This window comes from Hemicordylus capensis, chromosome 5, assembly GCF_027244095.1.
Source record: "Hemicordylus capensis ecotype Gifberg chromosome 5, rHemCap1.1.pri, whole genome shotgun sequence".
Taxonomy (NCBI): Eukaryota; Metazoa; Chordata; class Lepidosauria; order Squamata; family Cordylidae; genus Hemicordylus; species Hemicordylus capensis.
The window spans coordinates 58,088,244-58,105,201 of record NC_069661.1 but is presented as its reverse complement, the minus strand read 5'-3'; the positions used below and the strand labels follow the sequence as shown (position 1 = coordinate 58,105,201).

General features: G+C 43.0%; 1 protein-coding gene across 5 annotated transcripts in view; it reads left to right on the top strand.

Moving 5' to 3' along the window:
- The window catches only part of TBC1D9 (TBC1 domain family member 9), a 78,411-nt gene that overhangs the window by 40,121 nt on the left and 21,332 nt on the right, over positions 1–16,958 (top strand). For all 5 annotated transcript variants that reach the window (XM_053256836.1, XM_053256835.1, XM_053256839.1 and 2 more), the window contains 6 exons: positions 1,186–1,392; positions 9,059–9,229; positions 10,930–11,080; positions 12,188–12,402; positions 14,446–14,563; positions 16,282–16,567. In XM_053256836.1, the coding sequence (XP_053112811.1) occupies positions 1,186–1,392; positions 9,059–9,229; positions 10,930–11,080; positions 12,188–12,402; positions 14,446–14,563; positions 16,282–16,567 (1,148 nt within the window). The remainder of the gene's footprint in view (positions 1–1,185; positions 1,393–9,058; positions 9,230–10,929; positions 11,081–12,187; positions 12,403–14,445; positions 14,564–16,281; positions 16,568–16,958) is intronic.

The window sequence follows — 16,958 nt, the reverse complement described above, 5'->3', positions numbered from 1 at the left end:
TTCAACTAATGAAACATTAAAACCCCATACTAATGCTTGACCATAGATCGTTAAATTAAAAAACACCTCTGTAAACTGAAACTAAAGCCTCTGTAAATTGAAACTCTATTATCCAACATAAAGTGCCTAATGCAATTTTTATTACTTCTGATAAACTGTCTGAAAGCAGTGGTTTAAAGCTCTTAAGAGATTTTCTTCATGCTTTTGAGAAGGGGTCTTTCATCCTTTATTTCATTTTTAACTAATTCACTGTATATGAAATAAGTAACCCAGACATTTCTACACAGTTAATTGTAAAAGAGCCAATTACTAAACTGGCCATTTTGGGCAATGGACTTCTACCGTATGGGCTAATCTACCTCCCTGCTTTGAGAATTTAGTTACCAGTTTGTAGACTGATTTTGTTCTGATCAGTTTTATCTGAAGTGAAGTGTTTGGTAATAAAATTTCCTGAACTATATCACCCAGTTGACTGCACAGGCCTCTCACCTCTCTGCTGAGCAGCCCATTTCCAGCCTTCCTCCACATGGAGGAAGCAGAGAGGTGGGACTTGGGAGGCCCATGCAGTCAGTTGGGAGGAGAGAGGGCAGCTGGGAGGAGCTCGCCACCTCCCATCCCAGTAAAAGGGGAACGCCTCGCTCCTCGCCCCCCCTCCCTGCAGCCTCCACCACCAGCACTGTGCCCCATCCCGCCCTCCCTCTCTGGGTAAAAAGTAAAGGATTTGTTAAGGGGGACCCTCCTCTCCTGCCCCCCTTCTTTGCAGCTACTACCTCCGCTGCGCAGTGGTGTTTTTTTAAAAAAAAACAAAACACCATGGTGATGGGGGTTTTCTCCTTGCTGCTGCCGCCGTCCCCAGAGAGGGGTGGCAAAATTTGAGGAGCGGCAGAATTTGCTGCTACTCAGATCTTGCCACCATAGGCAGATGCTTCCTCTGCCTCTCCAGTAATCCGCCACTGCTGCTACTGAGCTATGGCTCTACCCCATGATTCTACAGTGCTATGTTGAAATGAATATACCATAAGTACATCACTATTCACCTTTATTGCTGTGAGAGTATTGTAGGTAATCATTAGCAAATATACTGTAAATTTAGCATTTTATAGACTGTGCTGTTGTCAAATATTGAATAAATATTATAAATTGCATGTATTTTATTCCCCCCTTCCCCCCGCTATTCCCCCTCAGGTCACTATTGTAGAAAAGGCAGACAGCTCTAGTGTATTACCCAGTCCATTATCCATCAGCACTAAAAACCGAATGACATTTCTGTTTGCCAATTTAAAAGACAGAGATTTCCTTGTGCAGAGAATTTCTGACTTCCTCCAGCAAACTACTTCCAAAATGTATTTTGACAAAGAGATTTCTGGAAGTTACAACAGCTCAGATGATGAGGTAGGTAGGAAACCAAATCTTTCCTTCAGTAAAAATATTTTCAGTTTAACCTGATTGTTTAATTATGTGTTGCTGATCCCAGGTAAGACATGTTCTGCAGAGACTTATATTTGTAAAACCGGTGGTCTCCAGGATCTGTTGACATGAGCTGTTATGAACTTTCTTGTCCTTAATGAATTGTTGAGTTAAATCTTTTGAAAGGCGCATAAGTGCTCTTTGTACCACCTTGGAATGCATATGGGGGATTTTGTTTGTTTTTGGTTTTTAAGTACTCCCATGTCAAAGTTTATCTGGTTGTGGAAGGCTTCAGGCATGTAGAGCAGGGCTGCTCAACTTTGGTCCTCCTGTAGATGTTGGCCTACAACTCCCATAATACCTGCTTATTTACCACTGTGGCTGGCGATTATGGAAGTTGTAGTCCAAAAACCGCTGGTGGGGAGGCTAAGTTGAGCAGGCTTGATGTATGATGTAGAGAGATGTGGAGTTCTGTATCATGTGCCCCCTGAATGTTTTATATTGGCTTTTAAAAACATGTCAGACAGCACTCATATCTAGAAGGAAGAGTGCCAGGACTGATGATTTATGCTTTGACCTAGAAGTCTTGTTTCAAGTATCAGGTGACTGGGTAATAGTTGTGGTTCCCTCACTCATGAAGGAAAAGCACTTTGTGCATAATAAAAGGTACAGGTGGACCTCGTCATCCACGGCCCCAGCACTTGTGGATTCGTATATCCACAGTCAGGCCATGAGCACCCAACCTGTACGCAGTTAAACAAAGAGTTAAAATCTGCAGTTCCTAGGTGGCCGGAAATTACCTCCAAGGTCAATTCTGGCCACCATTTTGCTTAGCAGAGCCATTTTCTGGCTCTTCCTTGGAAGATTTTTTAAAAACCGTGTTTTTTCACAGAAAATCTCAAAAATTAGAGGGGTGGGGGCATTGTTGGACATCTGGAGAGCACGATATGGCACTTTCTCTTATTTCCACCGTGTATGCCGGTTTTTTGCCCTGCAGGAACCTAACCCCTCAATTGCCATTGACGCAATGCCTCGTTTTCCATGGTTTGATTATCTGTGGAAATTGGCAGGAACAGAACCCCCGTGGATAACAAGGTCCATCTGCACTTTCCTGCTATTTCATGTGTTCTTAGTTTTCAAATAGGTTTCAGGCCTGAGCCCTGGGTTCAATTAATATGAGGTTTGGTTGGAGTTGTTCCTGCACTTCTGGTTTGGTGCTGAAGGGCCAAATTAGCTATATGGAAACATGTATGGGCATGTCTTAACACCTAGCAAAACAGATTGCTTAACTGATGACATTGGCCTAGTTCACACTTAATGGCCAGATCATATTTGGCCATTATGAGTCGACATCGTGCATATGTGCCTCTTCCTTCCCTTGGTGCAAACTAGAGCTTTCTGGATTTGGACATAATTGGAAACCACATTCTGGCTGTTACATCTGATCCAGGGCATTGTCTTTTTGTCTCAGAGAAAATAAAAGGCAAATAAAAGATTAAAAGGCAAATAAAAGATAAAAAGGCCTTCGGTATGTTCTGTAGTCCAGAAGAAAGAGTGCAGCAGAAGTAAACACCTTCTGAAAGAGGAACTTGTCTCCTCTGCACTTTCACCTCACTGAGTGGATGAGATGTTGTACAAATTGTGAGGGAGCTAGTGGTTTTTTGGCTTGGTTCAGATATCCTAATAATAAATGGTGGCTTGGTAGTGTAAGAATTGCCCTTCAAGGAGCTTCATCCCTCTCCTTTGTCTCCTCACATCCGGTGATTTTAAATTCTGGTTTACAAACAAGTGCAAACCATAGCTTGGCAGTTCAGACAAAATATCAAATGATGGCTTGTCTCAAGCCAATAATCACTGCATGCAAAGGGAGGACAGAAAATCTGAGTCTGAAGCTTATGCACATAATGATCTGAAGTAATATCTCTTTGTCCAGCCTTAGATATGATGGAAATCAAGGTATCTTTCATCACCAGCTGCATTTCCGTGTCCCAGAACCATAGTTGCAGTATCCAAGCTTCCGTTAAAAGGAGCTCTGCTTTTAAGGTTAAATGTGACGGGTGGGGGTAGAATTTTACCCAGTCTTGGAAGACATCACCTTCTTGTCTGGAAAGCTGCCTGATGCTGGAGTCAGCAAAATGCCAGCTATTGACTGTTGAATGTTTGCCAACTTGCAAATGAAATACAAGGCAATAAAGCCCAGCAGAAAGTAGCATGATCGAGTGCACATAACATTATAATAATTAATTATAAAAGTCATTGTCTGTTTTACAAATGGATTCTGATTTGCTTAGCTATCTACAGAAAGCAAATATTTTAAGACCCTGTCTTCTTGCCAAATACAATTAGGCATTTTAGGTAGAAATGTTTGAAATTTTTTTGGAGGGGGCCATTTAAAAACTGAGTACAAAGCAAACCCCTGAATCAAATGACTTGCTTAAATGAATTATTTGTCTTTTGACTTGTGCTGTTTTTGAGCATGACTGATTTTATCAAAAGATGGAAAATATAAATACTTTCACAGTCTTCCAAAGGTCAGCTAGCTGCTAATGGTCCCTCTGTGTCTGCTTTTGGCTCAGTGGGGCCATGTTCAGCTCAAACAAATTGGCACAATGTGTGACCCACCAAACCAGATGTAGCTCACCAGCCATTTTTGGCAGCACATAAGGGGCTCAATAAACTTCTGCCTGGAACTGCCAATGGGGATGAAACTGGCAGCCCACAATAATTGTTTGGGCTGCATTTGACCTAGTAAGTCACAAGGGGTGCAGACTGTTACACCCACTGCAGTATTTGGTTAAAATTAATCTCTTAGAAAAGCTTCTAGTGTGGAAACAAATTGGATCGGAACTTGGAAGTCCCCCACTTTCCGATCCTCCTTTAATCCTGTTCCCTTATATGGGCCCTCTTAATCCAAGCAAGAAGCCTGCTGTTTCAACCATTTAGCACTGATGTGGTTAAAATGAGAAGAGGCAGAAGCATTTGTTCATTATCTGCTACCAATAACCTTGTTTGAGATCTTGAAGCTACTACAAAAGCTGGAGAACAGCCAGAAGGTGTTCTGCACCATGGAATAGCAATTGAAATAAAATGTCCTTGTTCAACAAAAACAGTGGCTGACGTCCTAAGTTACTCAGAAGTTACTTTAAAGGACTACTAAATTTCAGTAAGACTTCCTCTAGTAAATTTAGTTAGGATGCTGGCTACTAATTTTGCATCAAGTCTCTTCACCAGCATTTTCAAGAGCAGAAAAAGACTGTGAAACCAAATGTACAGAAACTTCTAATGTTTTATGACCAATTTATGGATGAGCATGCAGGTGTCTTACCCTTCTCCTCCATGTGCATGCTTGTCTTGGCTTCCAGTAAGCCACACAGCCACTACCCTGGAATACACAGGGGATGTTCATGTGTTTCTTTTAAAATGAGTGTAATTCTAGCCCCGTACTCTCAACATTAGTCACTTCTGTTTTTAATATGAATTCCTCTTGGAACTAATTAATTCTACACTTGCCTTTACTTACTCCCTAAGCATACTATAAAGCTGCCCCATCCTCCCTGGAAAGCGGGTAGTCAACAGAAACAAAATGAGGCTATTCTCACGATGGAGGAAAACCAGTCTAAAGGAGCCCAGCCCACTTTTCACCCATCATGAGAACCACTGGGCTCGCAGGCAAGTCCCATGCTTCTCTGGCAAATAAGCCCTTCCCTTAACACTAGTTAGCACTCCACTAACCCGAGATTTCTGGTCGTGTCCCACCGTGGTACAGCTCTGCACCACAGCAAGACATAAGGAAATCCCCGCCAAGAGGCAGAAACAAGCCTTCCGATCCCGGGGGTCTCCCCAGGATGCCCTGCACACTCGTGTGGGGCATCCTGGAATTTTGGGGGGCCGCACAGCCCCTGATCCCCACAGCCTCCGTGATGGAGCCAGCAGTCGTGTGGGTGGCCGATCTGGCTGCCCAGGGCTTGGAGGCTGCTATTCTGTGGGGAGAGCTGGCTAAGCCTGCTCTCCCCACAGACCTGTCGGAAGCTCTTCTCACCAGTTGTAAGAAGAGCTTCAATATGTGATGAAGTTGTCTTTTTCTTTCCTGAACAATTGAATTGGTCTTTACCCGGGATACATCTCTAATCACTTGAATGATCACTTTCATATCTTTTACCAACTCAAGGTGGCTGCATTGCCACCTTGAGAAAAATAATCAGAGAAAATAATTTTTGATACCATTTTAACTTAGTGTTTTCTTTTTAACACATTCCCTGTTAACCTTCTTTTTCATCCCCCCTTAGTTCTCTTTACTCTCTCTGTATCACCACTTGTCTCTCAGAACCCCTTTCTTTGCTTATGCCTTTTTAAAAATTCCATAGCAGTCTGCACACCACATAGTACACACATGGTGCCCTCTCTTGCCTCACCCGGGCCTCATTACCACATCCTTCCATCTGTCTTCTCCTTTTCCTGTTTCTCTGTACACATGTCTGCAGCCCTATTTCACATTTTATCTCTTTTTCTTTATGTACCCCAGTTCTTGTTACCCTAGTTTTTCCTCTCTTTTCATATCCTACAGATCTCTCTGTACCCTAAGTTTATTATCCTCTCTTTTGGTTTCTGTATCCACAGATCTATCTACTTTCTCATTTCTCAGCATCTTCTTCTTTTCCCACTTACTACCCCATGGTGTTCTTTTCATAAGTCTCTCTGTCCTCTTGGTTGAGAGCCCCTGTTCTCTCTGCACTCTGTCCTCTTCCTTTTCCTCAGTTGCTCTCTCTCTTTCTTTGTTTCCCACCTCCAACTCCACTTGTGTTCATGTTTGACTGCACAGCATGCAAGACTTCCTTTCCCCAGCAATTTACACAGTGAGCAAGTCTCGGGAACAAATGGACCACACAGTTTTTGGCTGTCTGGGGCCTCACAAGGCTGAAGAAATTCATGCCAAGTCCATTACACACCCCTGCATCCATGGGGAACAAATAATAAGCCCTATTCAGACATTCCATTGTGTGGCATAAAGATGTATGTATACATGTGCAGTAATTCACACAAAAACCATGTACATGTACATGTGTTCACTTTAAAAGTGAACCTGGGTATAGGCCCCTCCTCAAATGCAGATCACAGATAGAAAGTGTGTGCTTTTAATATGTGTGAATATTATGTTAAAAACAAATGGGGTGTGCGTTGAACGTAATGGTGTGAATAGGACTATTGTGATACAAGCATTGTCTTATCCACACATCTGTTTTTGATTATCTTGGGTGGGTTAGATGTTCCCACAAAAATGTGGGAAAGAGCAGCAAACCATGGGCATTTGGAGTTTACCTATGCAACCACAAATAGAGAATGCCACAGTGGGAGAGAGCTGGACTTGTGGTAGCAACTATGAATTGTCCCCTTTGCTAAGCAGGGTCCTCCCTGGCTTGCATTTGGATGGGAGACCACATGTGAGCACTGTAAGATATTCCCCTTAGGAGATGGGGCTGCTCTGGGAAGAGTGTCTGCATGCTTGCATGCAGAAGGGGCCAAGTTCCCTTCTTGGCATCTCCAAGATAACCCTGAGAGAGACTTTTGCCTGCCACTTTGGAGAAGCTGCTGCCAGTCTGTGTAGACAATACTGAGCTAGATGGACCAGTGGTCTGACTCGGTATACAGCAGCTTCCTATGTAATCAGCCCACAGATCTTAAGTTATTGTGGCCTAAGCCCTAGTCAGACGTTTGTCAGAACGTTTAGGCCTGAATAGTGGCCTAAGCCCTATTCAGACATTTCTATGATTGTGCACATGTCTGTACACTTGTGAATGACTGTACCTGCATTCATTAGAAAAGTGAACCTGGGTACAGGTTCCTCAAATGCATGGTACAGATAGGAAGTGTACTGTTGCACCTGTGTTCAATATAACATGAGTAACTGTACTTGTGTCCGATGAACCTTACTGTATGAGTGTTCAACATAATGTCTGAATAGGTCTCTTGTCTTTTCTCTTGACATGCTATCCTGTTCCTTGTGCAAAAATGGGCACTGTGGTTTGACTGACTTTACAAACTAGGATATGAAAAGGATCAAATCCTAATTTCATATTCTGATTTATAAGACACATTTCAATCACAGCTCCTGGGTTTGGACGGCATGTGGAGCTGCAGTTTTACAAGCCAGGATTTCTCTGCCCCCAGGCTGAGGGGGAAAGGGGAAGCAGGGGGCATGCAGGCTCAGCACTCACTCAGCTTATCTTCCTGATTCAACACGATTTGTTAGACTGTATGACCTGGGCCACTATGACCCCCATATTTTTTAATTAAGATGGCCAGCTTCACATTGACCCAGGGCCAGAACCTGCCTGGTGCTTCACCTATTTAGCTGCCACAGACTACTGACAAGAAGCTATAGTTATGAAAGGAGTAAAAGTGGCCCATTGCAGTAATACATTCCTTTACTATCAGAGCACCTCCGATATGAAAGTTGCTGCACATCTGCTTTGGCAAGGACTTTTATCAGTTGCATTTCCATGAATACAACATTCCTGTGTTGTTGTTGTTGTTTTAAAAAAAAAAACAACCCAAAGAAAAATGTTCTTCTGCAAACTGCTGTCATTACACAGTGGAGCAGAATACCCAGCAGGACTAATATAATTGTATTGCCCTGCCATATTAGCTTCTTAGAATGCTCCTGGGTGCATAATTTTTGAATTTCAAAAAAATGTATTCTATTATTCACTGGAACGCTTCCACTTCCATCCTGATAATGAAATGGGGATATTGTGGTGCAGTAGGCTGAAGAAGAATGTTTAGAAATTACTTTAGGAGAAGATGTTCCTTCAATAGAAGAATTGTTGCTTGAAGCTTATTTCTGTTGCCAGAACCTCAGTCTTGAAACGCACTGCTGCTTATCTGTTTTTTAAAGATTTTTCTGCAGGACATTCGCCTTTGTAAGCACTCACTGAACAGATACCTAATTTGGATGATAGGGGTTTGAAGGGTTGCAAAGGCCTGACTTAAAGTGGTTGGGCAGGGTGGGGGTGTGGGGGTTGCTCTCCTCCCTTTTGAGACTGCATGGCTGAATACATCTGGCAAAAGTGTATTCCCCCCCCCCCACCCCCGCAGTGCTGCAGTCTGGCTGCCCTTTCCTCACTTACCCTTAGAAGCTTGAATTACTCAAGCTCAGCACTAAAGCTGGCAGAGGAGGCGGGCGTCGAGTGAGCAGTGTGACAGGAGAAGCAACTCAGGCCAAACTTCTTCCTGCTACACCGCTGTTAAAAGCCCTTGTGAGATCAGTGAGATAACAAATATCCTATCTGCTAGCACGCTTCAAACCATCTGTTCCACACAAGTGCTCCAATTATGGAGGGGAAAGTATGGGAGATCCTTAATTAAATCCACAAGCCCCATCCTATGACTCATCTCTCACATTGGAGGGGCATCTTAAAGGCCAGGGGTTCTCAAATTGGGTTCTTCAGATATTGTTGGACTACAACTCCCATCATTCCCAAGCATAATTGTGGCTGGGAATAATAGGAGTTGTAGTCCAACAGCATCAAGTTTGAGAACCCCTGGGTTAGGGGGCTTAGCACAGGCCCCCTCAAAATGAGAGTGCTGATTCCACACTTTTCCCCACCCACACCTGAATGCTCTTGTCAATGGTGTGGATATTCCCCCCCAACAGGTATATTCAAGGGCAAGCAGTATCATTTCATCAAGCCCTCAAAGAAGCCTTAGTTCTGAAGCAGATGGAGAACGGCAGTTCAACCTGAATGGTAACAGCATCCCAACTGTAACACAGGCACTAATGACCATGTATCGGCGGCGTTCACCTGAGGAATTCAACCCTAAATTAGTAGGTCGTGCTGGTTTTTTGCTCTCAGATAGATTACAAAAGTGCTCACTACACTCATCATTTTGAAAAGAAATGAATTATAAATTAGATTCAGAATGTAGTTGCTTAATTTTCCCTTTTTGCTGGTTGACTGCACAGTCGGTATTGGGGGAAATATCTTGCCCTAATTAAATCAAGCTTTGTGACAAGACTCCTGTGCAGTTTGTGTCAAAGGGTGTGGCATGAAATAATAGCATATATAAAGCTTATTACAAAGAGTGTTAAGAAATTTTTTTCTCGGCTGTTGGGGAATTTAAAACTGCATTATGCAGCTGATCAGCTGTCTCCTTGGTTCTCCTCCAATTTATGTGTTTACATACACTCCCCTTATAGTAACTATTTTCAACAAATTAAGGGCAGAGACTGTTGTAGCTTATTGGCACCTCTGCAACACTGTTGAAGTCATCATGTGGCCACAGGTGTGTGGGGAAGGTTGCCTGTTGAAAGAGATTGCCATCTATAACTTTTTAGAGAAATCAGCCATAGATTACTGTGGAATTACTGGAAATTTTTCCATATGTACACATAGTCATATACTTCTAGGACACATTAGAAAGTTATAGTAGCCATATTCAGATGTTATGTTTGAAAGGGGCAAATAAAACTTCTCAAGGGAGCTAGATCTTCACATAAAGTGTCCGAAGTATGATTGTTTGAGCCTGGTCATTTGTGCCTTGAGTGAAAATTCTTCAAAGGGTCATGGGAAAAACCATTGTCCTAACGATTCTAATCTTTGTACGTGACGTGTCTACACCTACAAAGATTAGAATCATTAGGACAATGGTTTTTCCCGTGACACACTGTGCATGCGAAAGCTGGACTTTGAAGAAGCAAGATAGAAAAATCATTGATGCTTTTGAACTTTGGTGCTGGAGAAGACTTTTGAGGATACCATGGACAGCCAGGAAAACAAACAAATGGATCATAGAACAAATCAATCCAGAATTTTCACTCGAGGCACAAAGAACCAGGCTCAAACTATCATACTTCAGACACATTATGTGAAGATCCAGATCCCTTGAGAAGTCCATAATGCTAGGGAAAGTTGAAGGCAAGAGAAGAAGAGGACGACCAGCAGCAAGGTGGATGGACTCGATTACGACAGCAATGAATGCACCACTGAGAGACCTTAAAGGCCAAGTTGAAGACAGATGATCCTGGATAGAATCTATCTTTATGGTCGCTAAGAGTCAACACCGACTCTAAGGCACTTAATCAATTGTTGGCCACATCCCCAAACCTTATATGCAAGGAACAGCACTCAATGCAGAGAGAGTTCCTCCACTCATTGTGGAACCCTGAATCCCCAGGGTTTTGTGGAGGAACTCTCTCTCTCTTCACTGCTGCCCTTGAAGATGCATAGTCCCAGTGGGCATGGCCAGCTAGTGTGCTGGAAGTGGCATGGTTAGTTGATACCCTACTGGTTTCCCTCCATGTGTTGGCCTTCCATGCAGTTATAACATCTGCACAGGGCTAGTGTGAACACCAGCTGTGATACTGGAATGAGCATAGTGATGTAGCCTTATTGAAATAATGGTCAAAAGGCCAATATTTAAAAAAAATACAACTGTGTTTTGAATTAGTTTCTCCTTTGGTGATGTCAGGGGCATACTGGATTTTGTTACTATGTATTTTATATTGTCCCATCCATTATTCTTAAGGCAAAAGAGTTTTTGAAAGAACAGGCTTGGAAGATCCATTTTGCTGAATATGGCCAAGGTATCTGTATGTACCGTACAGAGAAAACAAGAGACCTTGTGCTAAAAGGTATTCCTGAAAGCATGAGAGGGGAACTCTGGCTGCTCCTGTCAGGTGCGTATCAATAGATAATTTTGTTATCTAATGTTGAGTCAAAAGGTCCCAATTTGTTGCTTTTTTCTTGTGGATTTCATTATATCACTGGCATAAACCAGGAGGTCAAAATGTTGATGAGCATGTTCGCTGCATAGAAATGGAGACTGAATTAGTGAAATACCTCACTAAACCACCCATAACTTAAGTGTGAGTTCCCCAAAGCATAGCATGAAGGCTAGCATAGTTGACATGAATCTTCCCATCCTTCCCCTGGCTTGAAACCCAAATCTAAGCAAAGTTTCTTAAACTTTGGACTGAGTTTCAGGTTTTGTTCTAGGATGGAAAAAATCAGGTGTTTGCCAGGGCTCACGGGGCCCAACTGCATTATCATTCTCACTTTGCATGGAGCACCCAAGATCAGAAGTGCCATGTGAGAATTTGCTTAGTACACATCCTCTTCCAGGTTAAGGAGCCAACTGAGGACACCTTCTTGCTCAAGGGAGCTCAGAATCCTGAAGCCAGCTTTGAAATTTATGGCTTAGATTAAACTTTCATTGAATTTACTTTGGGTGGAAGAACTATTGAGTGAATGCAGGTTGCTTCAGGATTATTTACAAGTAGTTGCAACAGCGGAAGTAAAAACTTTGCCTTGCTGTTACATTTGAACCAGTTAGTGTGGCTCTGCTTGGCTGTGTTTGCACAATCTGCTTCACCATGGCCTTATCTCTGACCCAGTAAACCTTGTCCAAGAAGAGTTGGCAGGTGTGTTAAGTCACTGTGGTAAATCAGAAGTCTGATGACAATTGACTTGAGGATAAAAGGTCTTGGGAGAACATAACCTGCTTCTTGTAGATATTGTCTTAGGTCCAAGGATACTTACTGTGACTTTTGACTTTATTTGAACAGCAGAACATTAAACTGCTTATGAAAGACCCCTAGCTTCAAAAGTGGTTTGCAAAGTGGCACAAGGGGCTGCTATTTTCAAACAGACAGACACACATATACACACACACCAAGTCCAGAGTCCCCTGACACATGCAACACTAGTTGTGCAGTTCTTTGGATTCCTGCTTTGTGTCTGAAACCGACTTAGTCTTCTGCCTGTGTGTTCTCTCCCATTGGTAGGAGCTATTAATGAAATGGCCACCCATGCTGGCTATTATGAAGACTTGGTGGAGAAATCCATGGGGAAATATAACCTTGCTACAGAAGAGATTGAGAGGGATTTACACCGTTCTCTCCCAGAGCATCCTGCATTCCAGAATGAGATGGGTATTGCTGCCCTGAGGAGAGTACTAACTGCTTATGCATTTAGAAACCCCAACATTGGATACTGTCAGGTAATTTTTATCTACCTATCTACCTATCTTATATATGCATTCCCCAGCTTTCAAGTGCAGTATTCCACAAGGCAACTTAGAATTTTTTTTACAAAAAGATAAAAACAAGCATCATTAATGACATTGGTTAAATCAGCTCTATTATAAGCTAGACAAAAGATTTAAAACAGCTCAGCCAGAGGCTGATGGCTTCTTGGAAGGGCAGAGTCTTCAGATTTCTTTTAAATATCGCCCAGGATGCTACCTGTTGGATCTCACCAGGGAGGGGATTCCACAGGCATGGTGCCACCAGTGAAAAAACACTGTTCCGTCTGTCATTTTAAGAAATTGCTTAACTCTTCTTTGGATTTAATTGTTGAATTGAATGGTTGTTATTGAGGCCAAATGTTCAAAATAATCACTATAACTGCTTTTGTATACAGTTGATGCATGTTGGTGAGCTAAGATGCAGTGTCGTCATATGTTTATCAGAGCCTTGCTAGGAACCTCACTGGTGTTGAACATGCAAGTGCTATAAGTACCTGGGCTGGTCCAAGAGGCTATCTCATGTAATGCAAGAGGTGTGCTCCTGGATCCTTTGCAGAGGATGGTGAAGTGCAGAAATATGTGCCTTTCAGTATGTTCATCCATAATGCAGCACCTTGGATTCAAGTGAATGGCCACAGCCCAGAAACACACATGAATCCTATTTCTGGTCTCTGTGATAAGTTGAGATTGGGTTGCACAAACCCACCAGTCTTGACATTTCCTACCTAGTTGCTACAGGGAACCAGACCCCTGTAATTTAGTTTTGAAGTGAGGGACAGATGTCAGGTTCTGTGCCATAAGTAGGATAGGAGAGACTGAGACTGGGCGTATCATATGAACCCACCAGTCTTGGCATTGCCAAGACCAGAAGGGTGCCTTTAAGCTTTGGCCCCTGCCAGTACAAGGTCCCAGTCCTAATTCCCTCTCAGTGTGATTCACCAAGGAAAAACCGGTCAAGTTGGGGCCAAATGGAACCCAAAAGAGTCCTGAAAATCCCAATTCAAATGCAAACGTGAGTATCATGCTGCTGTTTTCTCTCCCATTTTAATGGCTGGATGATGTGCATGAAAATTGCCAAGAGCCTGTTGCATACTACATATCAGTGACTTCCAGAGGTGCAGCAATTAGACTATTGCAACAAAAACGATGAGAGTCGGCTTCTAAGCTTCAGGTGCATCGGATGGAGGAACTGGGTTGTGCAGAAAGGGGTTGTGCTATAATACATGTGTTAGTCTTTAAGTGGCCATAGGACTCTTAGTTAAGGTTACATATTGTAGGTTCAGCATTTTCAGCTGCTTTGTAAAACCTTTTCCCCAGAACTATTTCCAGGAAGATTACATTTTCAGACTGGCTGTCCTCAAACCAAATTAAGAGACCAGCAATTGTATATCAAAGTCTTTGTGAAATAAGGACAGGAACCTGCATTGTGTTCACTCTTCTGGGCACAGTGACAGACTTTTTTGTGTGTGGTCTGGTCTGATGGTCACTTGCAACTGACAAGAGTGAAACAAGGCTGTGCCTTTCGTCAGCTCCTAGGGCCAGCAAGGAAGACAAAAGAAAATGAAACATCAGCTAAGTTCAAACAATCTCCCCAAAGGCTGTGAATATAGTAGTATCATACACAATTATTCCAGGATCCCCCACCCCTCCCAGCTTAATTCATATATTGCAATAATTATTGAGGCTATGACTGCTTGGAAATGGAAATGAAAGCTTTTAGCTTTCCAAAAGTACCACTTACAAAAGTACAGTTCTGTTTTTTGTTTCCCTTAAACAGCTACCCACACAGTTTGCATTAGTAGAACCATGTGAGGAGGGTCAGGGTTTGTGATAACATGTTGAGGTTGGACAAACTGCATCATTCCACTTCTTAAGCAAAATATTTCTCTGCATAGAGATCTACAGCTGCTTTCTAAATCTAGGGCAAAAACTAGGCTATTGCTTTATTAAATCTGTTATCAAGAAAGTTTAAAAAGCAAGTATATGCCATTCCTTTACCTTAATTTTCCCCTCTAGGCCATGAATATTGTGACGTCAGTGCTGCTTTTATATGCAAAGGAAGAGGAAGCCTTCTGGCTGCTGGTGGCTTTGTGTGAGCGTATGCTGCCAGATTACTACAACACAAGAGTTGTTGGTATGTTAGATGACAAAGAGTCTCTTCACTGGGAATTTCAGACCTAGTTTTTAAGCTGCAAGAAATTGAGGTTTGATCTGTTTGTGGAAGATGCTTGAACTGATTGATGCTGAATGACAGCTGAGTAGTTGAGACTTGTGACTGGTATTTTTGGCACTGTGTTTTATTACTTGCTTCACATCCAAGCCAAATGTAGCATTTCTGCATCTCTTTCCAGTCTGTAAAATAGTGTAAGCCAGGGATTCTCAAATTTGGGTCCCCAGATGTTATTGGACTTCAACTCTCATAATCTTCAGCACCAGTGGCCTTTGGCTGGGCATTATGCGGGTTGAAGTCCAATAATATCTGGGAATCTAGCATTGAGAATCCCTGGTGTAAACAGTCTTTGGTAGACTGCACAGTTAACTAAAGATGCTAGATTATGATGTGAACATAATTATCCTAGGGCAATACAACCCAAAAGAAGTGGGGTAGAGCTTTTGACCATCTTCATGTCAAAGAAGAAAATTATTTGTTTACATTTATATGCATGGTGTAGTGGTTGGAATGTTGGACTAGGACTGGGAGACCCAAGTTCAAATCCCCATTCAGCCATGAAACTCACTGGACAACTCTGGACCAATCACTTATCTATAAGCCTAACCTACCTCACAGGGTTGTTGTGAGGATACATGTACACTGCTCTGGCTTCTTGGAGGAAGAGCAGAAAAGAAAAAAATAAAGGAAAGAAAGAAAATAATGAGGTGATTCTCACAATCGCAGGGTGCTCAGGCGAGCAGGGTTGGGGAAGACAGGGTAAACCATACCTTCCCCACAGACGATCAAGGGGGAGGTGGTGGGAACGTGCTCCATACTCCCACATGGGCAGCCCACATGGGCAGCCATGAAGTATGGAGCACGGTGGAGGAATCCAGGGTTGGAACTTGTTCCAGCCTCCAGCATGCGTTGCATTGGGGGATTCCCCTGTCCAACAGGAGCTCAATGTGATACCTGGCAGCCGGGTTAAGGGTGCAAGCGCACCCTTGACATCGGCTATCAGCTGGGTCTGTTTAGAGCCCTGGACCAGCAGTTAGTATAGGGATCTCCCATCCCCAGGCCCCTAAAAACAGTTTTGGGCCGGTAGGAGCCACCACTTGGAGCTTTCCAGAGCTCATTTCCAGGCAGCCCTCGTTGCTGAATAATGTTCATCTGAGGAAGCTAAGTTAACATTATCCTGCAACAAGGGCTGCCTGCCTAGAAATGAGCTCTGGAGAACTTGCCCAGGCTCCATGGATCCCAGGCCCTGCCCCTCTACATGTGAGGGACCGGTACCCTCACAGACCAGTACCCAACAGCTCATGGATCGGCACCGGTCCACGGACCAGTGGTTGAGAAACACTGGTTTAGAGGGTTAGGCAGATGGGGAGTGGAGGGATCCACAAGGATCCCGCCGCTTCTCTTGACCAGCCTAACCCAGGCTGGGCTGTCCTGGGCTGGGTTAGGCTGGTTGTGAGAAAAGCCTCATAGTGGTTAAAGCAGGTTTTTTATTTTATTTTTACAGTGATGTGTTGGTTTTACATATTGCAGATTAATGAATGAAATACCCATCCTTTCAGAGTGATAGAAACTGTACAGTAATATAAACGTTTGGAAAATGCTTTCACTCTGTTCTTCTTGATGGGCATGTATATACCACCAACTCTAATTCACATAGGTCAAATCTTAATTACGTCTTGCAGGTGCTTTGGTGGATCAGGGAGTGTTTGAAGAGTTGGCTCGGGATTACATTCCACAACTCTATGACTGTATGCAGGACTTGGGGGTTATCTCCACTATCTCTCTTTCCTGGTTCCTCACGCTGTTCCTCAGTGTAATGCCCTTTGAAAGTGCGGTCGTTGTTGTGGACTGTTTCTTCTATGAAGGCATCAAGGTGATATTCCAGTTGGCCTTGGCTGTGCTAGATGCAAATGTGGACAAGCTGCTGAATTGTAAAGACGATGGTGAAGCTATGACAGTGCTTGGAAAGTAAGCTTTGCCTCTCCTTGCTTTGATATTTTGAAACTTCATTCAATGATAAACACCCAACTTGCATATTAATATGTTTGCAAAACACCACTTTTTCCTCTTTTAATTAGTACTGTTGCATTACCAAATGCCTTTCCATATAATAAAAGGAAAGCATGGTCATTAAATAAAGGACTTTGACTCCTCTTATTCTGTCTTACTTAATTGGCCCCCTGCTAGCATTGGAACAGGTTTGCTTTAGCCTCCCCCCCCCACCCCACCCTGCCTGTGGTACTTCTGTCTGATTTCATTATGCCTTCTATTGAGGCAGACCAAGGCTTCCTCTAGCAAAGTAATGTCAGCTTTGAATGGCAATGAATCACTGAAGCATCCAAAGAGAGCTACTTCGCAG